General features: G+C 35.3%; 1 protein-coding gene across 1 annotated transcript in view; it reads left to right on the top strand.

Annotated features, from left to right (window-relative positions):
- The window catches only part of GLRA3 (glycine receptor alpha 3), a 178,876-nt gene that overhangs the window by 45,855 nt on the left and 105,105 nt on the right, over nucleotides 1-27,916 (top strand). Inside the window, exon 3 of the mRNA XM_045799380.1 lies at nucleotides 7,293-7,360. Within this exon, the coding sequence (XP_045655336.1) occupies nucleotides 7,293-7,360 (68 nt within the window). The remainder of the gene's footprint in view (nucleotides 1-7,292; nucleotides 7,361-27,916) is intronic.

Here is a 27,916-nt window from a genome sequence, read left to right as displayed (position 1 = left end):
TTCTCATCCTGTCTAATTTACCACACTCCCCATCCCAACACGGACACGCATCTTGTGTTGCCTGACTGAATGACTTTAAGACTGCATTTTCAGGAAGGAAATGGAAGGAAAGGGAAAAGAAAGAAGAAACTGGATCCTATTTTTATGTCATAATTTTCAAACTTTCTTCAAGGATCTAACATGTAAAGTCATCAAGTTTATTTCTGTCAATTAAAAAATAAAATAAGGGGCACCTGGGTGGCTCAGTCAGTTAAGTGCCCAATTCTTGATTTCGGCTCAGGTCATGATCTCAGGGTCCTGAGATCAAGCCCTGCATAGGGCTCCATGCTCAGCAGGGAGTCTGCGATTCTCTCTCTCCTTCTCCCTCCGCTCCCCCCTTTTCTCTCTCAAATAAATAAATAAATGAATGAATAAATAAATAAAATATTTACTATAAACATAAATAAATAAGATAATATCTGTATACATATGTACATGTATATAGATGTAAATACAACATTTTTTTGAGATTTAGTCTTTCAATTGCATTCTATGTCTTTAAAAAGGGTGAGGTTTTAATGCAACATATGTTAAAAATTTCTTAGATTCATTTTCAGGAACACTTAGGCTTTTTTTTGTTTGTTTCTTTGTTTGCTTGAGCTTTGCCTTGTGAATAATTCTTCCCTAGTATGAGCAGCAATAATATAATCCCCAGGGCTTTGCAACGCACATTGCTATCTTGCCTTTATCCATCTCTGAATTTAAAAGGCATGTTCTATTTCTTTAAGGGACATCTAAAAGAAAACATGCTGCTAAAAACATCTGCAAGTACTGTCATTTGCTTTTTGGGGCCAACGATGGCTAATGTAATGAACAATTTAAAGGCACAATTTGCCATATGGATGCTATACCAATTATTTGCTCTGTTGCTAAGCATAGCAGTGTATTAGATGGATTTAACAGCTTTTGCACTGGCACAGAGAAGTAGCAGATTGGCCAAGGACAGCTAAACAGGTGCTCTCTGGAATGGCAATAGAATATCTACAATCTCCTCTGAGCTTCATTCTCTACAAAATTGTTGAATATACATATCAGTAGCTAAGGTAGAAAGATTAAGATTGCTGCTCTGATTTGCCATAGACCAGAAGTTTAAAGTATAGAATACAGCGCTTTATAAACATTATGGTACTGTATCCACTTCATTCTTTGTAATCCTTTTCCACTGTTTCCACCATCGCTGCCTTGGTCAGGGCCATTCTATTTCCCATCTGGACTATGACAATAGATTCTTGTTTTCTCTGTCTCTACACTTTTGTCATCCATTCAACAACTCACCATGTTGTGTTGGTTCACTACACAACGATGATCAGAAATCTGTAATGGCTCCCTCATCTTCATAAAGTAAATTCCAAATACTTTGTATCATGTCGAGGAGATTCCATGATCTAGCCCAAGACTACCTTTAAAAACAATGACTTTTATTTTCAAGTTGCTTTATACTTTTAGTATATTTAAAAATGTTTTAAAAACAAAATTATATGTATATATATATTATATGTGTGTGTGTGTATATATATATATATACACACACACAAACGTATTTCAAGTCAGTGTCTGCTCTATTTTTGAAATTTGGAATTAAGGTTTAGGGTCTGAATTCTTCACCTTTCTTCCTGCTGAAGAAGAGAATACACGCGTAAGTAGTCAACTGGGAACCGCATAGCACTTTTGTGTGTTCTAATAATCAGGAAAAGAACACATGTGATAACCACTGGAATAAACAATAATGCTTATACCTCAGAGCGCTGTGATTTACTTTACTACCACATGAAATTTAGACTTTGAACCCGGGCTGGCTTTCTGCCTTTAGGAGGAGGTTTCCGCATGTGACTGGAGGCTCGTTGAATAGCCAGGGGCTGAAGTCCATTTCATAGAATATAAAACATTATGTCCCCCACTATAATTGAAAGCCTCAATTAGTTATTCCCCCTTTGACCATTGCTTTTCTGTGGAAACACGTTCTTTTCCTTATTGACCTTACTATGCAAGCCTCTGGTCAACTTGGGATGCCAGTGCCACATTTTAGGGAGAAGACAAATACATCAGAGGAGCTCTATTCCTAGCATAGTACTTAATACTGCTGCTTTCAGAACCTTCCTGGAATCATCAGGATGTGCCATGAAGCCTAGAGGACACCGAAATGCATCTGAACAGATATCACTAAAGCCTGTGCTGAATTTTCACCTTCATTCTATTTTTCACCACCACTATCTAAAAGTATATGGATAATAATTAAATTCAAAGGATGAGATAAAAAAATATAGGGGCGCCTGGGTGGCACAGCAGTTAAGTGTCTGCCTTCGGCTCAGGGCATGATCCCGGCGATCTGGGATCGAGCCCCACATCAGGCTCCTCTGCTATGAGCCTGCTTCTTCCTCTCCCACTTCCCTTGCTTGTGTTCCCTCTCTCGCTGGCTGTCTCTATCTCTGTCGAATAAATAAAATCTTAATATATATATATATATATATATATATATATATATATATATATATATAAAATAAAAAATGCCTCCCTTTTTATGCAATGTCCACCGAGAAATTAAAGTCCCCAAAATAAAGGCCCTGCCTCTTGTTAAACTAAAGTAAGAAATACACTACCCACCCACCCCACTGCTTTATTTATTCCAATTTCAGCCAAAGAGTTCATAGTCAGGTGGAGCAGACAATCTCATAGCGGCAGCAGTACACTGGGCCATGTTCCCCCAAAATGGATGCACCTCTATCAGCATTTTATTGGAAGATGAATTAACCCAGTACCAGTGCGCTTGTGTTTTCCCTCTTCCAAAGACTCTGAGCCAATAGAGCACAAGAGAATTTATCTCAAGCTGAATGCTCTTCCCTAGATTCATAGTACAGTTAGCAGCAAAAGAAAATAGCAGTTTTCACATTCTCTAGAAAATGGAGAATAACCTAGAAATGAATGATTGATTTTAGTTTTTTAAGATTCCCAGATACTCTGGGTACGTATGTTAGAGTTCAATACCTTAGACTTACATTAAGTTAAAAGAAATCTAACAGTTAATTGTAACTTTATACTTCTCTTGTGATGGGACAAAATAATCCTGAAGTAAAAGATTCATGCTTTCTCCTTTCTCACATAGTGACATATAAGACACCGTTATTGTCTCACAAATTTTAAACATTTGTAAATATTTAGAAATAACAAGGAAATATTTTTTTAAACGGGTGCCTGGGTGGCTCAGTCCATTAAGCATCTGCCTTCGGCTTGGGTCATGATCCCGGCGTCCTGAGATCAATCCCCACATTGGGCTCCCTGCTCAGCGGGGATCCTGCTTCTCCCTCTCCCTCTGCAGCTCCCCCTGCTTGTGCTCTCTTTCCCTGACAAGTAAAAAAAAAAAAAAAGAAAGAAAAAGAAAGAAAAAGAAAGAAGAAAGAAAGAAAGAAAGAAAGAAAGAGAAAGAAGAAAGAAAGAAAGAAAGAAAGAAAGAAAGAAAGAAAGAAAGAAAGAAAGAAAGAAAGAAATATTTTAAAAAACCTTTCTACTGGTGATCAAATAATGATAGCACCTCCAAGATTTAGGACTTTCATGAGGTTTTCTTGTTCTTAAAAATCCATCTTTCATATTTAAAACAATTTACTTTCTATATCTGTTTAATTTTATGTTCTATGCATCTTGATGGTCAATAGACTTTGGGCTCTTTCTAACTGCACAGCATCTACTTTTTTTATTAGCATTGTTGATCAAACTTATAATAGGCTACTTTCTAATTAAAATTAAAAGCCTTTCATTTTCAAGGCCTAGCTCCAAGCTCTGACTTCTCTCTCTCTATGTCTTCACCTCTAAGAAAACCTCAGTTCATTTTCAGCCCTATGATATAATGGGCACCAATGTTTCCTAGTCTGGAATTCTTTAGGCCTGTGGCTTCCAGCATCGCTGCACAGGGGAATCATCTGGGGAGCTTTCACAAATATTGATGCTTTGGTTGCATGCCTTATCATCTAGGTTAAAATCAGGTATGAATGTTTTTAAAGATGATTTCAATGTGCATAGGTATCATTCATTGGCTTATGGATCATGGACTTCATTTTTGAATAATTTTGTGGGTTTTTTTCTATCTTATTCAAGCAAGACAAATGGCTATGAGAAAATGAGTAGAAAAACAAGGATGAAAATTGTGCACCAGTAATCAAGAAAATGTAAATTGAAACCACAAATGATTTTAAAGTATTCTAGCTAATGAGGCATTGCATTTTTTAAATTTTTTATTTATTTTTTTAAATATTGGTAGAATGAATATCCTTTTTATCTTTACAAATGACCAAGAATCGGAATGGCTTTGTACTTTTTAACAGTAATACAAGAAAATAAAAAAAATAATAGAGAAATGTCTTTAAAATTCAGGAAAAAAATTTCCAGTCTAAAATTTTGCATGAAATGTAGATGTAATTAAGTGAGAGGATGTTTAAAAAAGTTGTGAACAAAAATTCTCAGAAGCTTCATATCCTTACGCACCATTTCTCAAGAAATTCCTAAAGGATATGTTCCACTAAAATAAAGAACTAAGCCAAGAAAGATAAAAGCATGGGGGCCATGAATGGAAATGCCACAGAAGAGAGAGGTGGCAGTAATCCTCAGGATAATGATTATAGGAGATCATAAGATCACTGATATGCTCCAGAGCAAAAAATCTAATTTGGAAGTAACTGCAAAGATAGATAAAGCTAATAAAATATGTTATGAGTTCGACATTGAAACATAATTTACGCATTTCAGAACTTATAAGTAAATGATACATACGGAGGAAACTATGTGAAATACATAAAACGATTATCAACCTCAAGAAAATGTTTTTCAGGACAGGAAACGTAATCACAGTTTATTGCATGACTTAGTTGGAGGTAATATTCACCTTGTCATATTGTAAAAAGTAGGTACTAATCTAACAACAAGGACAATGTAACAATAACTGTGTCCTGGGAGGACAGAAAACAAGGTTTATGTTAATAGGGGTGTTGATAATGTTAGAAAGAGAGCTAAATCCTCATCTGCTGTGGGCATCAGAACATACGCCTGAAACTAGAGCCTTTAAAAGTAGCAAAATAAACTCATTATTTAGAGAAATTTAGGTAAGTCCCCAAAGAATCCATTAAATAAGTTGAAGTGGTTATCTCTAGGGAGGGGGGCATGAAAGTACAGGGCAAGGGGCTGCTATCTTAGGGAAAGCTTATATATTAGTTTTTGTGTGTGGCATTATCTACTAGGTAGAGTTTAACTCAGAATTATTTTAATCCCTACCACATAATATTTCGGTATTGTTGATTTATATACCTATCGACCTAATAACAAAGTCTGTAGCCAGAAAATGGAATGCTTTGGATGTAATGTTATGTGAAGATCGTGGGACAGCTGGATATAATGGGGAAAAAATGATTCCTAGAATCAGACCAGCGGTTCAAATTCTAAATGTGCTATTTATTAGCACCTTATGTAATCCTCTCTGAGCTTTAACTCCCTATTTTGTAAATGATGAAATATTACCCACTTTCAAGGTTCTGTGGATTAAATGGTATCTACTCACCAATTTGTAAGAGCTTATTCCTTCTGCCCTGCTAGGTGGTAATCTTGTTGTGTCTTCTTCAAATTGCTGTACACAGAGTTTTAGGTATTTAGTAAAAGAATGAATAAGTGGATTTCATAAAAACAAAAATTGTTGGTATTATGATGAATGCTCTATTAGGCACTTACAGGGGACTTCAGGAATGGTGGAGCGATGTTCTCTGTAAATTCACTCCTCCAAAAAAAAAAGCAACAAAAATACTGGAAAATGGTCAAAATGAACCTTCCGAGGCGCTGAAAAGCTTGCAACACACTGAGGAATGTGTATTCAAGAGAAATGGATAGGTTTCTCTAAAAACAGAGGGCATTTAAATATGGCTCCGCTCCTCAGCTTCTGGTAGCCTTGAAAACCAACAGCTTCTCAATCACAGAAGCTGTTCAATCCAGCAGCCTAGCTATGTTACTTTTATCTGGCCTGCTCCCTAGAGGAATCCCACTCAGAAGGCTTGTCATTATTGGGCTTTGACTGGAAACTCCCGCACTGGGAAAATCCTATTCCAGGGCATTTGTTGAAAAGGATCACAAGAAGCTGTTTAACACTGCAGCTGCCTAAGGCTGTGATACCAGCTGGGCAAACAAGAGCCTGAACAAAAATTTTAAAAGAAGATCTGAATAATGAGATGCTCATACGCAGCTTTGAAAAATTCTGATAGCCTCTTACAGATCTAGAGGATACACACAAGTGTGAGGCTGTGTGCATGCCCAGGAAAGACCCGAGAGGGTCCCAACCTCTCACCTCTGGCTGACCTCAAACTCTGTGCAAGCAAAGAAGTGAAGGTAAAGGCATGAACATTAAAGGCATGCCCCCAAACGTGAAGTTTCCTGGGTGGAGACTTATTGGTTCAAGGCATTAAGGAACCATCTGACCAATCACTAATTGACCACTAAGGTTGCTGAGTGGTGACCTCCGTGGCTGCACACTATGAGGATATGTAGACTTTATTAGTCCAGGTAAGTCACTAAACAACAAACAACAATAAGAAACACCAGCAACGGGGCGCCTGGGTGGCACAGCGGTTAAGCGTCTGCCTTCGGCTCAGGGCGTGATCCTGGCGTTGTGGAATCGAGCCCCACGTCAGGCTCCTCTGCTGTGAGCCTGCTTCTTCCTCTCTCACTCCCCCTGCTTGTGTTCCCCCTCTCGCTGGCTGTCTCTATCTCTGTCAAATAAATTTAAAAAATCTTTAAAAAAAAAAAAAAGAAACACCAGCAACAACCAGCTGTAGGATTCAAGCGGGAGGTCTGGTTTCCAGTGTTGCCACATTGGATTATCTAATGTAGCTAATGTCTTTAACAACAACAACAAAATATGAGACATACAGAAAAATAGGACCCCCACATGGAGGGAAAAAAGAATAGAAATAGAGCCTGAAGGGGTTCAGATGTTGGACTTAACAAATCGGGCACTTGCAAAGTCATTAGAGATATCTAGATCAAGGAAACTGAGACCAAGTGTGATTAATGACTTATATAATGGCCAACATCAGTGTTCAAAGGAGACGATGAATTTGTGATTTTCAATTCAGACTATTTCACAGAATTATTGCCTTCAATTTTAAGCATCTGTGTGTATACAAATATAAAAATATATATGTTCCTTTTTTAAAGACTAATAATGAAAAGCAAGAAATTGTTTGAAAATATTTTAAATAGCCCTTATGTTTTAATCTCTCTTCCAGGCCCTCCTGTTAATGTCACATGCAACATATTCATAAACAGCTTTGGCTCTATCGCTGAGACAACCATGGTAGGCATGTTTACTTTGTAACAGGTTTCACACTGAAGTAATTTGTGATTACATTAATGACAAATTTTCTGCTAATGTTATGTAATTTAAAGCCAAAATTAATATAATGAGATTTTTAAAAATAAAATTAATGGTATAATTATATTGCAATCAACTGCAGGTAATAACGTTTCATTTGGAGATGGTATATTAGAGAATAAATGTAAGTGAAAACAAGATTGATTTTTCCCATTTTGGTAATTAAATATTAAGTCTCAAATTAAAACTAAAATTTTACCATATAAATTATTTCTTTTCAAAGCTCTTTAATAGCCAGACATAAACAGAGGAGTAAATAGTTTCATGTTCAATTATTCTGTATCCTTACAATGTGTTTATAATATTATTTTAAGTATTTTATTTGGTTTTTTTCCAGATGAATATAGTATTTGCTCAAATATCATAAATATTTTGTGAATTGTGGTATTTGCCTTACTTTATTGAAACACATTGAACAGAGACTTCATTAGTACATAATCAAGAACATTTTATATAATGAAGTTATTAAAGCCAAAAAATCATCATTACAGACCAGATTTATTCTGATTTGAATTTTATAACTTTCTCTGAAGATCATGTTGTATCTCTACTTTGCACTGCAGCTTTTATTGTGCATTTTAGCTGAAATAAAATGCAGAGATAGACTCATGAACCACTCGATATCTGTAAAATTGTCTAGCAGGCAACTTTTTTTTTTAATTGAAACTATGTATGGTGGTTTTTAAATTACCTAGAATTACACTCCACTCCTAAATTTAGCAAGTATAATTTGCATTAATTTTCAAAGTTGATTTTAGCTAAAATAGGATGTGAAATACTTAAAGATTTATGAGCTTCCAAGGCCATTATTAAGTAGCGAGCTATGGTCATTGCACGTATCTCAGAATGACTTGGTAGCAAATTTTCTAAGGAAAAATAATCTAATATGTAAATTATTATATGTGGATGTAGAGGTGTGTGTGTGTGTGTGTGTGTGTACAGGATCTATCTCAACAGGAAGCGACTTTACCTAGGGGTATTTTTTTTTAAGTTCTCTTTTCCTCATGTGTGCAATATTTAGTCATTTAGTGGCACCTCTGTGGTTTTATCAAACTCAAAGTAATATAACTACAATAAAAGCACCAGTGAAGAAAAACTGCAATCATATATTTGGGCATTATACAGAATTATCTTAACTACAGTGTATAAATTAACATGAATGTGTGTGTGTTTGTGTAAACACAGAGAAAATGCATATAATTTGCTTGCATAAGCACAGTGTTGTTCTGGTACAATTCTGACTCTAAAATGACTATAATCCTGTTTCAGGCTTTGACATATTTTGGATTCTCACTGAGTATTTGGTCCTGATTTATATCCTGCATTTCTACTATTGGGGAGAAAAGTTTTCCTCTACCCTTCAAGATTCTTTTGGCTGGTATAAGAATTAAATTGATATGAGGGGCGCCTGGGTAGCGCAGTTGTTAAGCATCTGCCTTCGGCTCAGGGCGTGATCCCAGAGTTCCGGGATCGAGTCCCACATCGAGCTCCTCCGCTGGGAGCCTGCTTCTTCCTCTCCCACTCCCCGTGCTGTGTTCCCTCTCTCGCTGGCTGTCTCTCTGTCACATAAATAAATAAAATCTTTAAAACAAAAAATTAAAAAAAATTAAATTGATATGAGACAGTTAACAGGGGAAAATCAAATTTAATAGCATATATATGAGGAACCCACATAAACATAAGAGATTCCAAGGACAGGCAAAATATGGTATATATGTCATGCTGAACTAGGGAGCAGGGGATAGGAGTCTGGAACTGCAAAAGGAAGGAAAGCTATTCACAGGAAGGTGAAAAAGAATAAATGTTAGGTGAACAAATGTTTGCTGGGCCATTCAGAAACCGGGACATTGAAAGAACTTTGATGAAATAGGCCTTGCCAGGTTCCTACCTATTTACCAGGCCTAGCTCATATTATCACTATAGTTATCTACGGTGCTAGCTCCCTTCCTGGAACAGGTCCTCTGTCTAAATTCTTTAAGGCAGTTAGCAAAAAGAAAAACTTGAGTTTTCTGTTTCTTAAAAATAATCAACCTAAAATAATCCATATGCCAAAAAGACACATATTGGGGTGGAAAATTTTGTTCCTCTACCGTACATTCTTAGTCCAAATTGTATTTAAAGATGAAGAAATCTCTGCTGGCTTTTTTCTGCTTAGACTTTCCAAATTGTATTTCGAGCCCTGGCAACTTTCTCATTTTAATAGCTGCTATACACACTGTACAATCTCAAAAACCTAAAAATATGTTTATACTTTCTCTTTTGCAAGATCATTTCCACAAAATTCTTTCAGCAGCAATAGTGGGGAAGATTTACAGCCTTACTTGTCTTTGTGGGATGGAGGAAGAGACGGGAAAAAAGAGAAGATGTGGCCAGATTTCCTTCTCATTAAAACCAGAAAAATTGTCAGGTTCCTCGGGGTCTTTGCTTTTTATAACATAATTCATCAGTCTACCACTAAATGGTTGTAGCACACAATTTAGAGGATGATTACACCAGCTAAATTTCTTACCTGTAATAATTTTAGACTTTATAAAATAATATTACACAAAAAGCTTGCAGAATATTGCAAATACACTCCGCAGTGACTCTTACTCGGTTTTATTTCCTTTCTCTAACATAGAAATCCTTTCCATTCCTACATATTCTATCATAATGTATTTTTTTGAAGTCATTTTTACCATCTATCACTTTCCTCTTCAGAATCACAAGCAACATCAATGAACATTAATCAAACATCTCAGAGGTTAAGTATTATAAAATTTACTATGTCCACCTTGGTATCTTTCTTTTTAGTCTTCTAAACTTTGAAACAGGTGATATTATTTCTATTCATACAATTAGATTTAATATTTGTAAAATTTTTAATAGTATCAGATAGAAGAGCTGCAACATGATGTCCACATATACAGGAATGGTGAAAATTAAAACATCACCTTAAGATTCATAGAACATTTTTCTTTTTTTTTCTTTATTTTAATTTTTTTTTAAGATTTTATTTATTTATTTGACAGAGAGAGAGATAGCCAGCAAGAGAGGGAACACAAGCAGGGGGAGTGGGAGAGGAAGAAGTAGGCTCCCAGTGGAGCAGGGAGCCCTTTGCGGGGCTCGATCCTAGGACCCTAGGATCACGCCCTGAGCTGAAGGCAGATGCTTAACAACTGAGCCACCCAGGTGCCTCTAGAATATTTTTCTACCACTTGATTAAGTTGATAAATTTATTCATAGTTTCTATCATCACAGCTCTGCAACTAAACTTTGTTCCATTATTTTATTTGTTGTAATATTGTTTAAATTAATTTGTTTTTATAAAAGCATTTATGTATTTTAAAAAATATTTGCATTTCTTATGCTAATATAATTTACTTTTGTTTTTATAATACAAATAGACTAATTCAACTAAGACAGTATATTAAAATTCTGAGGATGAAATTTCAAATTACCTATACTTATTAATGGATATCTTTGCACCTGAGATCTCATATCTAAAATAAATCTAAATAATTCTCCCAATATATATATATCTCTCTGCTTAACAAAGACCTTAACTGTCTTCAGTGTCTGTTTACTGACTGACCAAATATATTAAGCTCCCTCTGCTGGTCTAGTTTCTCATAATTGTATCTCTCCCCATTTTAAAATTCATCTTAAGTTCCATTTGAGGTAATTATTTGATTCTTGAGAAAATTTCTGTAGTAGGTATTCTACATGCTTACCCATTTGTTCTGAAAATCAAGTTAATTCAAAATTTTAACATATTTTTCATTTTCTTCTTGCACCAAACTTATTTTTTTTAGAAATTTTTGCGCATTGGGGCATCTGGGTGGCTCAGTCGAAAGAGTCTGACTCTTGATTTCGGCCCAGGTCATGATCTCAGGGTTCTGGGATCAAGCCCCAGGCATCATTGGAGTCCATGCTCAGCAGGGAGTCTGCTTGGGATTCTCCCTCTGCCCTTCCCCTGCTTGTGCTCTTTCTAACTCCACCCCCCTCAAATAGATAATAAATCTTAAAAAAAAATTCATGTGCATCTTTCCAATAGCATAAATTCAAATTTATTTTTAACTGTGAAACTCGTCATTCCGCAATATTTATTTGTCTAATTAACTTATTGTATTCTAACCATTCTCACTTGAGCACAATTTTATTATTCTTGACATATAATCATCAACTTTTTCCTACAAATATTCTGGAAATTTAGAACTTCCTTATTTCTTTTACATCGGAGTCACATGTCACGTATAACGAGATTCACTAAGGATATCTTCAGCCTCCATTATTCCAAGTTCACATTCTTCTTAAGCAGACAAAGATTTCACAGCTTTTGGAAACCATAGCTCTTAAATAAAATTAAATTCAAGATGAAACTAGTTTACCACCATCAGAGTCATTCCTGTTCCCCTTTTGTAACATGGCCATGGTAAGGGAGGCATGTCTGTCTTGCCTTCTAAACTTGTGGTGACAAAAGGAACTCATTCATGATTGTTTTTATTGCTTCAATGAGGGGGAGCTTAAGATTTCCACATTAATGTGATTCCTGCAAACCTGTTATGAGTTGTGGATAAGACTTAAATGCCATGATGAAAGCATTTGTAAGTTGGGCTTTTTAAGAAAACAAACAAACTCCTTTATGAATGTAGTAATTTGGGTGTGTATAGATAGCAGTGTCTCAAACTGAATACATTGGCTCACCCTCCAATCTTCAGAAAACAGATGGCTTTCCATCTTGTTACACATATGTTAGAGAGTTGGAGAACTGCTCGACTATGTGCCTTAAGTCAATATTTACTCATTGAACCATTACTTTTCACTAGTGCCGATAGAATAAATTATTTTTACAAAATAAAACAAAAAGGTTAGATGTTTTGATATAATAGTTTTCCAGGTGTCTGTAGACAGATATGAGGTGGGGTTGGATAAGAGTATCTGAAGGTCGGCTGTGATCTCACAGAATTGTCAAACTGTACATTTTCTCAATTTTTCACATAAGTGATGGGTTCACATTTTAGTTTCAACAGTAATTATACATATGTAGATGCTACTTTGAACTGTTGGATCATTACAATCTCCAAAGAAATCTAAGCCAGTATGGCATACAAAATTTATAGTGTCCATTTACAGATTCTTAATGGAAAATCCTGCACATTCTTTTTTTCTAAGTATATTTTTATCAAATAAAGTTGTCTTTATCCAAGAGAGTTATTAACTATGCAAAAGTACCTACGCATAAGTAATATAAGTAACACTCCTGTCATCATCTTAAGAAACTAAACATTAAAAATAAATTGAAGTTAACCAATTACTCTTGCCCCAAACACTGCCTCCCTACCTTTCCAAAAGAACCTTTATTCCTGAATTTGAAATCAAAGATAAATTTCCATTCTACAGTATTGAAAACATGAACAAAATGGCCATACTGTAGTGTCCATGTAATTTGATTTTTTGGTTCAAATTTATATTTTTTAACATAAGCCTTTGACTCTTTCATTCATATTCACTTCAGGAAGTATTCCATATTGTATTTATATTGTATTTATCTGTTCTACGTTTGCTGAACATTTTGATTGTTTTTAATGTTTTCACTACTACAAAAACTCTGGATTGAAAATTGTTGCATATTTTCTTCTAATGTGCATATGAAAATATTCTATAGGGTATATGCCCAGGAGCGGAATTATTTGGCCCAAGATTATATTCTCAGAAGTGAAAGTATTTGACTCAAATATTACTAAATTGTACTCCAAAGTGGCCGTTCAGTCATAAACACCTACTATTAATTTTATGAGATTGTCTATTGTTTTATAACTCCCACAACTAATATTTACTCACTTTGGATATAATTGCCATTATTATGTACTTCCTTGATTAATCGTGTGGTTACACATTTTTCTTGAAAAAAAAATTTTTTTTTGCCATTCTGGTGTCCTTTGTGCAAAACGCCTTTTTAGATCTTTTCTACGTTTATGCTTGTTTGCTTTTATAATGTACACACCAACATACACTACACACATGTATATTATTCTAATGAATGCTCTGTTACAGGCACTTTAAATACTAATTTTGTTTTTTTTTTCAGTGTGTTCATGATGTCTTTTGATATATAAATTATTTTCATTTTAATTTATAAAATCTAACCTCGTTTTACTTGCCGGTTTGTGCTTTGTCTGAAGAAATCCTTCTCTCATTCAAGTTCATAAAGACATTTTCTTATATTTTCTCCTAAAAGAATTTTGCTTTTCCTATTTAGGTTTTAGTCCCCCTGGAATTTTGTGTAGTTGTATATGTATATATGATGTGCAGTAAGCATTTATTTTTTTATTTCACAGTTGAATAATTACTTCTATTAATTTACAATTTTACCTCTGTCATATATATTCATATATATTGAATGAGTCTGTTTCAGAATTCTTAATTTTATGCCAATGGTCAATTTTTCTGTGCCTTCACCAATATTATACTCTTCTTTAATATAGCTTTAAATTGGACTTGATATTTAGTAGGATAACTTTCCAAACACACACTTTATTCTTTTTCAAAGTATTCTTGACTCTTCTTGGAAGTTTTCTTTTTCTTTTTTTTTAAATTTTTTAATTAAATATTTTTTATAGTTTTATTTATTTTTATTATTATGATACGTTAGTCACCATACAGTACATCATTAGTTTTTGATGTAGTGTTCCATGATTCGTTGTTTGCCTATAACACCCAGTGCTCCATGCAATATGTGCCCTCCTTAATACCCATCACTGGGTTAGCTCATCCCCCCCACCACCCTCCCCTCTAAAACCTTCAGTTTGTTTCCCAGAGTCCATAGTCTCTCATGTTTCATTTCCCCCTCTGTTTACCCCCCTTCATTTTTCCCTTCCTTTTCCTAACAATCTCCCTGCTATTCCTTATGTTTCACAAATGAATGAAACCATAATAATTGTCTTTCTCTGCTTGACTTATTTCACTTAGCATAATCTCCTCCAGTCCCATCCTTGTTGATGCAAATGTTGGGTAATCATCCTTTCTGATGGAAGTTTGCTTTTTTGTATAAATTTTAGAATTACCTTGTCAATTCCACAAACTAAACTTGAATTGACTATGAATTGAACTTGAATTGAATGAGTGTTGAGAGAATTATCACCTTAAAATATTGAATCTTCCCATCCATGAATATAATGTATCTCTCCCTTTACTTAAATATTAATATTATTTAACAAAGACATACAATTTCTCATAAATTTCTTCATATCTTTTAATGTTAATAATTTCCCCCTTATTTTTAAAATATATTTTTTAAAATTGCAACATTTTAGTTATATTTTCTAATTCTTTATTGCTGGTATATAGGAATATGATTGTTTTTTACATTGTTTTAATATGCTTTTATTTTAGCCCTAAGACTTTCCAATTCCTTCATGCAATCATTTTATCTAGCAATAATATGTTAATTTGTTCCTCTTGGTCCTTATATGCTTTCCATCTCTTACTTGTCTTGCTGTTTTAGCAAAAACAGTATTGAGTGAAATTTATATTGTTCCTTGGCTTTAAAGGGGATATTTCTAGTATTTCCAAAATAAATATGATGTTTGCTTGTGTTTGGTATAGATATCCCTTACCAGAATTAAGACCCTCTTTCTGCAGAACACAGAAATCATTAAATATGAAACCCCCAAAACAGGTATTAATCATCTAATCCATGAACTAGTATATCAATTTATTTGTCTTCTTCAGTTATTCTCACCTACATTTTTTTAGAGTTTGTCATATATTTTGTTTTTTCCTAAGTATTGATGTATGGTCATAAATGTTACATTTTCTGGGACACCTGGGTGGCTCAGTCGTTAAGCATTTGCCTTCGGCTCACAGAGTGATCCCAGGGTCCTGGAATCCAGCCCCGCATCGGGCTCCTCTGCTGGGAGCCTGCTTCTTCCTCTCCCACTCCCCCTGCTTGTATTCCCTCTCTCGCTGGCTCTCTCTCTCTATGTCAAATAAATAAATAAATAAAATCTTTTAAAATAAATAAATAAATAAATAAATAAATAAATAAATGTTATATTTTTTAATTTTTAAAAATAGTTTTTTATTCTAGAATAGTTTCAGATCTACAGAAAAGTTGCCAAGACAGTTTAGAGCTCCCCATACCTCCTTCCAGTGTCCTCTATTATTAATATCTTGCATTAGTATGATACATTTTCACAACAAATGAACAAACATTTGATACATTATTATTAACTGAAATCTATACTTTTTTTTAGTATTTCCTTATTACTTCTAATGTCTTTTTTCTGTCCCAGGACCAATCTGGGATACTATATGATATTTTGGTGTCATGTTTCCTTACACTTTCTTTGTATTTTATGTCCTTAACAATTTTGAGTATGGGTCAGGTACTTTGTGGAATATCTCTCAGTTGATGTTTTTCTTATGACGAGGCTGGAATCATGAGATTTGGGAAGGAAGAACACAGAGGTAAAGTGTCATTGTCTTTACTTTATCTCAAGGGTGTGTACTATCACTTAGAATAGTGTATACTCTCATTAGCAGGGACTTGTCAGACTTCGCTATTGTAATATTAATCGTTTTTTCACCTTCGTCATACAGTATACTTTGGAAAAGTAGTGTACAGACCATACTTAAGGATAGGGAATGATTATTCTCCACCCCCTTGAGGGGATCATATCTGCATATTATTTGGCATTCTTCTATGTAAGACATTTATCTATCCTTCCCCGTTTTATTTGTCCAATGATTTTTTTAAATTACCTTCAGTTAGCCAACATACAGTACACCATTAGTTTTTGATGTAGGCTTCAACGATTCATTAGTTGCATGTAACACCCAGTGCTCATCATCATACATGCCCTCCTTAATACCCATCACCCTGTTACCCCATCCTCCCAACCCCTTCCTTCTGGAACCCTCAGTTTGTTTCCCAGAGTCCAATGATTTATTTATACCAGTATGGATTCATGGATATTGATTTTACACTTTGGGTTATAATTCAGTACTACATTATCTGTGATGTTCACATCATTCCAGTTTTGGCCATTGGGTGCTCATTCAGTTGACTCTTGTGTCTTTTTCACGTATCCCCATCATTTTGTTTGTGGTGTACTTTCTTGCATCCTGCCACCACAAGGTGTTCCAGACTCATCTGGTATATTCCCTGCTCCAGCCCTAGAATCAGCAATTTCTCCAAGGATTCCTTAGTTCCTTTTATTGAAGAACAGTATTAGAAACCCAGATCTGGTTACTAGGTATGGTCATTGCTACACAAGTGTCATTGCTTCTAGGCCTTCCCAGCAGACAGAGCTTAGAAATGTGTGTGTGTGTGTGTGTGCAAATGTTATAATTTAAATTTTATTTTCCAAATGTTTCTATGAATATATAGACAATTATATCTTGGAATATTGACATATATCCTAAGAACTCGATAACCTAGGTAGTTTTAGTAGTGGTTTGCCAATTTCTTTGTGTTTTCTATGAATATGTTCAACAAACTGTCAAGACATTTGTACATCTTCCTTTCCAATCTTTATGTTTTATTTATTTTTTTTTTTGCCTTTAGAATGCCTTTAGTGTCTTGAAAATGCTTTTTCCAATCTTTATGCTTTAAACCTCTCTTCCTCCCTCTCTCCCTCTCCTCCTCTTTCCCTCCCTTTCCCTTCTATCTTATTGCACTGGTTCACAAGTCCTGTACAATGATAAATAAAATGGATAGAGAATGACCATCTTTGTTTTTTTTTTTCTGATGTCAGTGAGAAAGCATGCAATATTTTGAAATTAAGAATGCTGTTAACTGGTGCTCCTGGGTGGCTCAGGAGCATCGGCCTTCAGCTCAGGTCATGATCCCAGGGTCCTGGGATCAAGCCCCAAGTTGGTCTCTCTGCTCAGTGGGAAACCTGCTTCTCTCTCTACTCTCCCACCCTGCTCATGTTTGCTCTCTCTCTCTGAAATAAATACAATCTCAAAAAAAAAAAAAAAAAAGAATGGTATTAACCGCAGCATTCTCCTAAGTGCTGTTTATCAGATTGAGGAAATTTTCTTCCATTACTTGTACACTAGGGTATTTTTTGTTTGTTTTTGGGGAGTTTTTTAGTCACAAACAGGCCTTAAATTTTATCCAGTGCTATCTCAGCATTCATGGAAATGATTGACTTTTCTCTTTCATTCTGTTAGTATTATGAGTTATAGTCAAATCAATCAAATATATATTGATTTTCAAATAGAAAATCATCTTTGCAGTTCTGGGATAAACCCCATTTTATTATAATTGATTCATCTTTTTATGTATTGCTGGATTTAATTTTCTGATATTTGGTTTAGGATTTTTGCTGCTATATTCATTTTGGATATTGAACTATAATTTTCTTGCATTGTCAAGAGCAGTGTGTGGTATCAGTATTATGCTAGTTTCAAAAAATTAGTTGGGAAATATTTAATCTTCCCCTTCTCTGTTAAACAGTTTGTGTAAAACTGTCATCATTTCTTCCATAAGTATTTGGTAAAATTTACTAGTAATGCCATCTGTGCTGATCAATCTACGTGCGGAAAGATCAAAATTATAGATTCCATTCTTGAAAAGATAGAGGACTATTCATTTTTTCTACTGTGTACACTTTACAAAAGTTTTGTTTTTTAAGAAATTTGTGCATTTCTTTAAAAATTTCAAATTATTGACACAAACTTATTTACAATTCCATATCATTTCATCTGAAGGGATCTTTTTAATGCCACCATTTCATTCCTTTCATTAATAATTTTGTTTTAGCTCCTTTTGTTCTTAGTTTACATATGGATTTCTTTTATTTGCTAGGAATTTTTGCATCTTTCTAAATCTATATGTTAATCTTTTAAGAATAATAATATTCAATTTTTATTTCTCCATTTGTTCTTTCTGTAAAACCTATTACACTATTTGGTACTTCATTCTCTCAATCAGAATTTCTATCTCTTTATATTTCTGTGCTGCACATTGCTTCTACTTAAGAATTGTCATGGATAAATTTTATGGAAATCCATAAAAATTCCCAAAAAGCTGCAATTTCATATCAACCCATTTTATATTCCTTCACAGCAAATACCTCAATGACTTACATAAAGGCAATTCATTCACACACAATAATGATAGTAAGTTTTTCTTATACTACTTTATTTGGCTTTTAAAGATGGCATTTAACTTTTTGTATTGATTTAACAAAGACTTCATCGACATCCTATTATTTTATTCAATTTAGTTTTAAGTCTTCTTTATCTTTTTAATAGTCTGTTTGAGTCCATAGACATTGATTTAGAATTTTTTGATTATAGGCTCCATAGAGCAGCAATCCACTCTGCAATATTCTTTATTATACCATTAACAACTAGAATAATTCTTAGCACAAAGTGACTCTTAAATATACATTGTTGAAATATATGTATACATATATTCTGGCTAACAAAGAGTATTTTTTCCAGAAAGAAAACTTTGCTACTGTGTCCTTGTCACAGTGTATAAACTCTTTGTTATTTGTATTACTTTGCAATATGATCTATTGTTTTAAGATTTTTATTTATTTATTTGAGAGATAGAGAGAGTGCAGAAGCAGGGGGAGGAGCAGAGGGAGAGGGAGAAACAGACTCTCTGCTGAGCAAGGAGCCCAACATGAGGCTCAATCCCAGGACCCTGAGATCATGACCTGAGCCAAAGTCAGACCCTTAACTGACTCAACCACCCAGGCCCCTCCAATATGATCTATTTTTTCACTTCTGAGTCCTGGTCACTGTTTTAAATTGGTGCTATATTCTCTTAAATATGAACTAAGTAACAAATTGTATAATCAAGTTACTGTTTGCTAACTTTGCTCAAATGAACATGGCTTTTTTATTCAAAAATTTCCTTGCAATTTTATCTTTCCTCAAAAAGTATTTGCTTTTTCAGCTGTATTGATAGATAGGTTCATTAAAACATTAAAATTTTATATGGGGGACTCTGGGTGGCTCAAGCAATTAAGCATCTGACTCTTTGGTTCAGGTCATGATCTCAGGGTTGTGAGATCAATCCCCAATGGGCTCTGTGCTGAGTCTTGAGCCTGCTTAAGATTCTCTCTCTCTCCTTCTGTCCTTACCCCTACCCCACTTGTGCACACACATGCGGACACGTGCTCTTTTTCTTGCTCTCTTTAAAAAAAAAAATTGTATGGAGAGTTCTCTACGATAAGAAATTAGAGCTCCTATTTTATAGTGTTTATGGTAATCAAGAATAATGTTTAAAAATCTAAAACATAAGTAGCAAATATTTCAGATATCAACTAATTTTAACAGCATTTTTTAATGACAATTAGAAGGAAATGTGTGTAATTTGAAGGAAAGTCCATTTTTTTTCTGTCTTTTTGTAAATTTTTCCAAAAATGAGTCATTGGTCCTTTGTACCTATTGTCAATGACTTAAGTACTTGTAAAGGTTCATTTATTGAGTATCATAACAGTATCAATGACTATTCCCGTGTAATTCATATTTCTAGATTTAATAATATTAATGTAGCATATGATGATACGGACTCTATTCCATTTCCTTTTAGGAAAGCCTGAGAGTATCCTACTATTCATTTAACATTAAGATTATGTCTGTTAACATCTTATCCTCACTGTCTTATTTTTCTTACTTTGAGTAATGGGTAAAGTCTAGCCAAATACAGCAATGGCACTGGTCTGAAAGATTTTTAATTTCAAGCATGAGTAACCAGTGAGTGGCAGCATGAATGTGTTCTGAACTATCATTTATAAGCATGAATAGGAAATCGGGCATATTTATGGGAAAGGTTGCAGAAAGATAGGTATGCATGAAGGTTACACATCCTGGTGACCCCATCAGAAATACGAATAAATCTCTGCTTGGTGTAGTCATTCACAGGAGCATCCTTATATTCATCATGCCTCAAAAAGAGACTCTTTGCAGATCCTGTTCATACAGGTAACATTTCTTATAAAGAATACCACAAAGAATACAATTGCCTAATTATGCTGCAATATTGTTAAAATGAATATGATATTTAAAAGCATATTTCCAATTCTATGGGGGGAAGTGCCAAAGAGAAACTAATAACAATGGAAAGAAAGCTTTATGTGGAGAAGGGGGTTGTCAGGCACAAACTTTTGCAATTTCTCTCTTTTATTGGACCCACATGTTTTTGCAGAATTTTGTAGAATTTCCTGTTACTCTGGCTATGCAGACTAAAAGGTTAATTGTATTTTGTTTATGCATTTGAAATATTTGGGTTAAGAAAAAATGAGGGAGATTGTAGGGGTAAATGTAGTGTCAATTTAACTCTCGTCTCTGCCTACTAAAACTAATTTGTAATGGAAAATGCCTATTATCTGTACGTGGTCCTCTCTAGAGGAAGATGTTGTATAGAATTCACTGCTACCAGATCAATTAAGCACTTGTTGGCCACCTAACATGGCACAGAAAATATCTGATTCTCATGAACAGTTCATAGCAATGGTATTCATCTTCAAGGTATTTATTATCAGGAAACTTTTTCTAAGAGAATTTGATTTTCTAAAAGAATACACTCCAAAATGTCATTTCAACCTCTAAAGATAAAATGGGCAGCAAGATAGGGAATTGTGTTATCTAAGATGATTGGCACTAGTCATAATTTGTTACTTAGTCATGAATTTAGCATGTCAATTAATGTTAAGTACTTGGCAATCAATTTAAATTGCAAATAGCTCTTCAGCTGTGATGCTGAATCTCTGACAGATGAATGAGTTAAAGTTAGCACTGACACTCTCTAGACCACAGTTTCATTGCTGTGATGAAACTAGCAGCCTATCTACAAAACAAGCCAACTAACTATACTTCACATGGGCTCAAACAAGCCAGACGACAGGGACCTGGGGCTGTGCCACAAGTGCCCTGTCAAATAGAACAGATACAGGCATATAGTTAAGGCGTTCATGTTTTTAGGGAGTCAGTTGGAAAATGGAAAATTCCTACATAACAATGACGTGTGTGGTGTGTGTGTGTGTGTGTGTGTGTGTGTGTGTATCAAATGAATTTAGACTTCAAAAATTTGGTTTTAAATACATAAGGAGGGGCGCCTGGGTGGCACAGCGGTTAAGCGTCTGCCTTCGGCTCAGGGCGTGATCCTGGTGTTCTGGGATCGAGCCCCACATCAGGCTCTTCCACTATGAGCCTGCTTCTTCCTCTCCCACTCCCCCTGCTTGTGTTCCCTCTCTCGCTGGCTGTCTCTATCTCTGTCAAATAAATAAAATCTTAAAATAAATAAATAAATAAATAAATAAATAAATAAATAAATAAGGAAAGTAATTTTTTTCTCAATCTCATCAAGAAGGCTTGATAACAAACTGTTCTATGGGAGAGCATGAAGGTATATAGATTTATTATGAATATATATATATATATCATAGTAATATATGATCTGCACCATCTTTTAAAATTTAAAAATTTAAAAATTTCTTTTAAAATTTCTTTTAAAAATTTCTCCCTTAGTAGTTTTTTGGAATATTGCCAACTCTCTAGAGATTAGCTAAAGCATTAGACAAATAATCCTTTCATAAAGTTATATTAAGAGGTTTCATTAACAAAAATGAGCTTATAACATATATCAACATGAAGTAGATAAACTACAAATATTCACAGATGAGTCCTGGGCAACCTTCACCAGAAACCTATTCACTTCATCTATAGATAATACTGAAGTCTTATTTTTCCCCTTGGGGAAAATTTGGGAGTGCTTTCTCCTCCATTAAGTCTTCTAACCCCAGGACTCTTCTGAATTCTACAGATTTTTGGAATTAGTGCAGAATTCCCCTCTACTTTTCCCTCTCCGAACTCTCATCCCGCTCTCTCTCCCCTGGAATTGCCTCCATCCCTTAAGGGTGTTAGGAGGTGATGTGTCACTTCCAGACTTTGAGGAAGCCTCTGGCCTAGTGCATGACTCCCCCTTCCCAGAGGTAGTAAGAGAACGACTGATCCCTCTCTGAGCTAATGGGATGAAATTCAACCCCTTTCTTTGGTGAAAGTCATTTTTTTTGTTTGCTTTAGGTTGTTCTTTCACTGATTTTCTCTTTTCTAAAATCATTTTTTGTCCATATGAGGTCTTCTTGTGGTTTCTGCTCATCACTCTTTTGATGCTCATTTAATTCTAATATATCCTGTATTAAATGTGTGTCATGTACATATCCCAAGAAACAGCCACTAAAATGGTTAAGAATTCTAAGTATATTTTACTCTTTATCATATTTTAACTTATTATTAAGATAATTGCTATTCCTCACCCATGTGCTATAAAATTAAATATGATTAATCAATATTTGACAGCTGATCCAAAAAGAAATGAATAAGCTCTGCTTCACTTTTTTTCTTTAGTTTTCTGTAAGGCAACGTTTCTCAGCCATTTGTTTCTCCATTATGCCTCCAATGAGCCTTTTTAGACATCGTTTTCCCTAATTGCCCTCCCTATGAAATTTTAATACTTTCTGATATATCATGTATCTGTTTATATACTCTAAGTATATCTCTGAATTATATGTAAAAGAAGTAACATTCTTTTTTCATTTACCAAGAACTGAGTTTTACTCCCTTGGGAAGAATATTGTTGTTGTTGAGAATGTATACTCCAAAGTACATATTTATAGGGGTGCTCATGAGTCCAATTGCCCAAGGCTAATATTTTTATCCTCGTTGCTTGGTAGCATACAGAACAGCAGGAGAAAATGGGACAAAAGCACTGTGCATTCTGATGGGGAAGGGATACATTTTTATGCCCCTAGCTATTTGCAAAACTAGTAAAGCATATGGACTGGAAACCAAGCTACATTTTCTGTCTTATTAATGTGTTAACGTCTTTTTTTTTAGATGTTATTTTTCAAACTTTTTTTTTTTTAAGATTTATTTATTTATTTGACAGAGACAGCCAGCGAGAGAGGGAACACAAGCAGGGGGAGTGGGAGAGGAAGAAGCAGGCTCCCAGCAGAAAAGCCTGATGTGGGGCTTGATCCCAGAACGCTGGGATCATGCCCTGAGCCAAAGGCAGACGCTTAACAACTGCGCCACCCAGGCGCCCCTATTTTTCAAACTTTCTATGTGTGCCTGCACACACACACACACACGCACACACACACAAAAAAAACCCTTTAGACTAATCGTAAATACATACAGATTTGTTTCAGATTTATTTTCCATGTCTGACACAAGGGCCAGGTTTTTTTCCTTTTCTACTTCAGTGATGATATTTATGTTTTGCTTTTACTCATATAACCATTATTGTATCATATCTTTCACTATTTAATAAAATTGATCTCAAATATTTCCCATGTAGTTCATTCCTCAAGCCCTGTTCCAGTGTCAACAAATCTTTGTGAGATAGCCATTGTACTTATGACATTACTGTCATGGCTATGCCAGAAGAAGGTTTTATAAAGGAATAATTTACTCAAAAATAGGACAAGAAACTGTATCTTAGACCTCTGAGGGTAAAGTTCTTCATGAGACATTTTTTAAGAATTGCCTGAAAATATCCACAAGAGCTTGAAGATCAACCCCCTATTAGTTAAGCTTCCAATGGAGAGATGCCCAGAACCCAGACACCAGGCCTCTACCTTGCTCTTCCTCCCACCCCCATTAACCAGGATGTGTCTTGAGGGTTATTTTTTCAGAAGCTTGTTGCTGGTTGCTGATGTCATGTTTCACATTCCATGTATTTTTATGCACAGCACTTGATGAAATCATTCTGGGGCATGCTTTCTTCACCTATGATCCATCTCCCACTTCCTCTCTCCCTCCTTAATTTGTCCACCATCCCCTCTGGAATCACTGTTTCTTAGTTGACAACTTAAATTTTTCCCCTCCTACCTGCTCCTTCCCCCACAGCCTTTTTGATGAAGAGTATCTTCATTTTCTTGGTGTCACTGAAGGAGGACTCCTCTCACTACTTCAATCCTTGAAAAGGTCTCCCATAACCCATGAACTTCGGTCAAGAAGTTTTCCTCACTTCTTCATTCCACTCCCAGACACTTCCTCTTCCATCCTGCTTTGAAGCTATTATCTTTGACTATCCACACTCCTTCCCTGCTTACATTCATCATATGCCTGTGTTGTGGTTACTCCATCCATCTAGGACTTGAGGAGCTGATCCAGAGTCTTCTCCATCTGCCTTAATTCTAAGTGGTTGCAACATCCAACACCTTCATCCCCTGAACCTTCTCATCTTTAATAAGCATCTTTTTCACTTAAGTTCAATCACCCACCTCCATGGATATACCTGGGACTTGGCCAAAACATGAAATCTGCTCCAGAGTTTGAGCAAATTCAAATATCTCAACCATTTCAACCTCTGATGTTAATTTCAAATCTCTTTCTCTCTCCCATCTTTCAACATTGAATTCCATAACAGCAAAATACACACTAGTTATTTTATGTGGAAATGAATACAGTGCAGATTAAAATACTTACAAAAATGTGGGCAGGTTTGGTAAAGGCAGCTCTAGGTTGATTGTTATTCAAAACCAGCGGTTTCATGGTTACTTGATGAATGGGCCAAAGCATCATCATTCAAATGTGGTGTATGTTGCTACCATAATTCAAAGACGTCTAGTCAGTTGCTACCATAATTCAAAGATGTCTAGGCAGACTTTTTCTTGGTGGGAGGGAAGCAACCTGCCCTTCATTTTTAAAGAGATATCCAGACAGGCTCTAATATCTTGGTGCCCTAAAACTTTGTTGACTTTTCTTGGGGTTTATCTCCTATTCTCTGCCTCTTATAAAAATATCTGCTATTTTCTACTCACCTATTTATACTAGCAGCATGATATCTTCAATATAGTAGACCACTGGGATGTCTTGTGATGATGGATGATCAGTGTTCTCATAGACTTAATTATGGCAACTGGACTGCAAAATGGATCTATTCCTTCTTTGCAAAACGGCAAAGACATTTCTACCAGATAAAAGCTAATACTCCTAATGATCTCTACTTAAGAATTTAGAAGAAATGTACTTAACACATCAGTCATAAACCAGGTGCCAATTGCTCTATTGGTTTGCTCCAACAAGGAGAGTATATACGTGGAAATAACAGCTATAACTGAAGTAATCAGCTGAATAAAATTAAGAAAATCCATTGTAATTTCTCAAGATTCAAGTGTCTTCTGCGTAGGCCAGAAACGGAAAGTTAAATGAGGGTGTTGAAGGAATCACTACCCCACCATCACACAGGTCATTTGAAGGAATTATTCATTTCTTTGGGTCCCTCAGGATCCAACACTGTTCATCACTAACAATATTGGCAAGAAAAGGGCTTTAGAGAATTCCATGTGGGTCTTCCCACCTTCATAATTCTTGCTCCACAGGTCAAAGAGATTACATGAGAATTCTGCAGTTGGTGACTCTGTATCTATCCAGCCATTCACTTAGAAAATGAGAAAATAAAGCAGAATGGATTCACAGAACCATTGGTACCAATGTGAGATAAATTCTCATCAAAATTTCTTTATTATCTGACTTTCATCTGCTGTTACTCTGACCAGTTGACAATAGTAGTATTTTGTATGTCTAGGAACTGGAATTAACTCAGAATGGTGGTCCAGTATTCTCAGAAGCATTGTTCTTCATAGTTCCTGTTCCTCAACATGCAGTCCATATAAATTGCTGTGGGTCTCTGTAGGAAGCATCATGGCGTGCAGTGGCGATGTCCTGCTCCAGAGGAGCTTGAATCTGTGAACTCACTCATGTTTTCTAATTAGATGAAGTTTTGTGTCTCTCCTGGTAACTCAAATAAATCCTGTTTGTCAGCCCTAGGATTCTTTTGATTGTTCAGAACAAGTAGAATCTTCCTTAATGAACTACTTATTTCAAGTCTATGAATCAGCCATCTACAATCAAAGATCACTATGATTCACGTGTTCTGAATACCCACTCCAGCTCTGCTCCAGTTATGTAATCATGTCTATTTTGCCTCTGGGATTAAGTAAATAATGCTAAGTGATATCTGTCACTCTGACAACTTTCATTACTACTGAAATCTGGGAGCACATTTCAGCGGCAATATCCCTAGCTTAAGAGGACAGCCATCACAGTGCTGTTTTAAAATGTTCCTTCACTCACCAGTGTATTTTTCAAAGCCCTGATAAATGGGCCGTCTTGGGGTACATAGTTGTGGGAAATGAATGAATTAGTCACACATTTAAAATTTCTGTGTCCCTTATTTCCTAAGTCTTTGGATATCTCGTTCTATAATTGACTAACAAATGTATAGTATACCAACTTTATCGGCGCAAGTCCCTGCTGTTTCCAGCATTCTGTTAACCAAATGAGCAAACAATTGGAACCACTATTAGCTATCTAGCACACTGAATCCAGGATCTCTGGATCTCTTTCCTGTATCAATAAATTTAATCTATCCCAAAAGTTTATTTCGACACTCCGTGGTCTAGTACTCTCAGAATCTATTATTCCGTGTAAGTGTTTATGCACATATAAATTAGAAACACCTAACAATTCTTTGGGGTGTGGAACTTCTCTTCTTGGGATTGACTATAATTGGTTTCCTGGATGCTGTCAGAGATCTAATCTTAGGTACAGGTGTGGGGGCAATGATGGTTGCTAGAGGTGGAGTACAATGAGAATAGGCATATCTCTCATCGCACTGGGGAGGAGGAGCTGCTTCTGTAAACACAGGGGCTGTGGAGTTTTGTTGCTCAGAATACTTGGAGCTTTCCAAGTCCTCCCATTATTTTTTTAATTTTTTTTTTACCTTTCTAATAGTTGAAGTTTCACTCCTTCTGATCCAGACCCTAATATCATATATACATCACCTTGCAAGAGAATGAATATAATGTGCTTTCTGGTTTAGTAACACACAGAGTCATCCTTTGCATCTGGTTTTCAGCCATTGAACCCTTGTCCATAAAGGTACAGAAGATTAGATACACTGAGGAAAATCACGAAAAAAATCCATGGTTCTCCAGCCATGCCTTAACCCAAGAATTTAAATTTCTGAACTGGATATTTTTTCTTTAAACTCCCAATTAAAAGCAAACAGCTCACTTCTCATTTCTTGAGTCCTTCATGCCTATGGCATTATATTTTACTATGGCTTTAGCACTTGGTCTGCAAAATCATACACTTCATTTTGAATGGCTGTAGGTAAAAATTTCAGTTACTTTTACCACTGATTTCCATGTACTGCTAGTGTTTTTTCCTTACAGGAATTGAAATATGCATGGCTTTCAAATAAAAACAGGCCAGCTGAACAGTCCATGGTTCCTCTTGCAGCTTACCCCTGGTGACAAATATTAATCCAGTTGGTGTTCAGTGGTTATAATAGAAACCACTTCACCAAAAAAAACCAAAACAAAACAAAGGACAACACTGGAAATTAGAGAGGCATAAAATTACTGGAAAACGAAAAAAGAATTATACTATAGATTTGGCTTGTCAGCAAAACTGTCCCCTGCCTGATTCAGGAAGTTGGGAAGACAGGAGGTTCCA

Source organism: Ursus americanus, chromosome 13 (genome assembly GCF_024610735.1).
Source record: "Ursus americanus isolate L20-20 chromosome 13, mUrsAme1.1.p, whole genome shotgun sequence".
NCBI classification, from domain to species: Eukaryota; Metazoa; Chordata; class Mammalia; order Carnivora; family Ursidae; genus Ursus; species Ursus americanus.
Note: the sequence above shows the minus strand (reverse complement) of the source record. Positions and strands in the feature narration are given on the sequence as shown.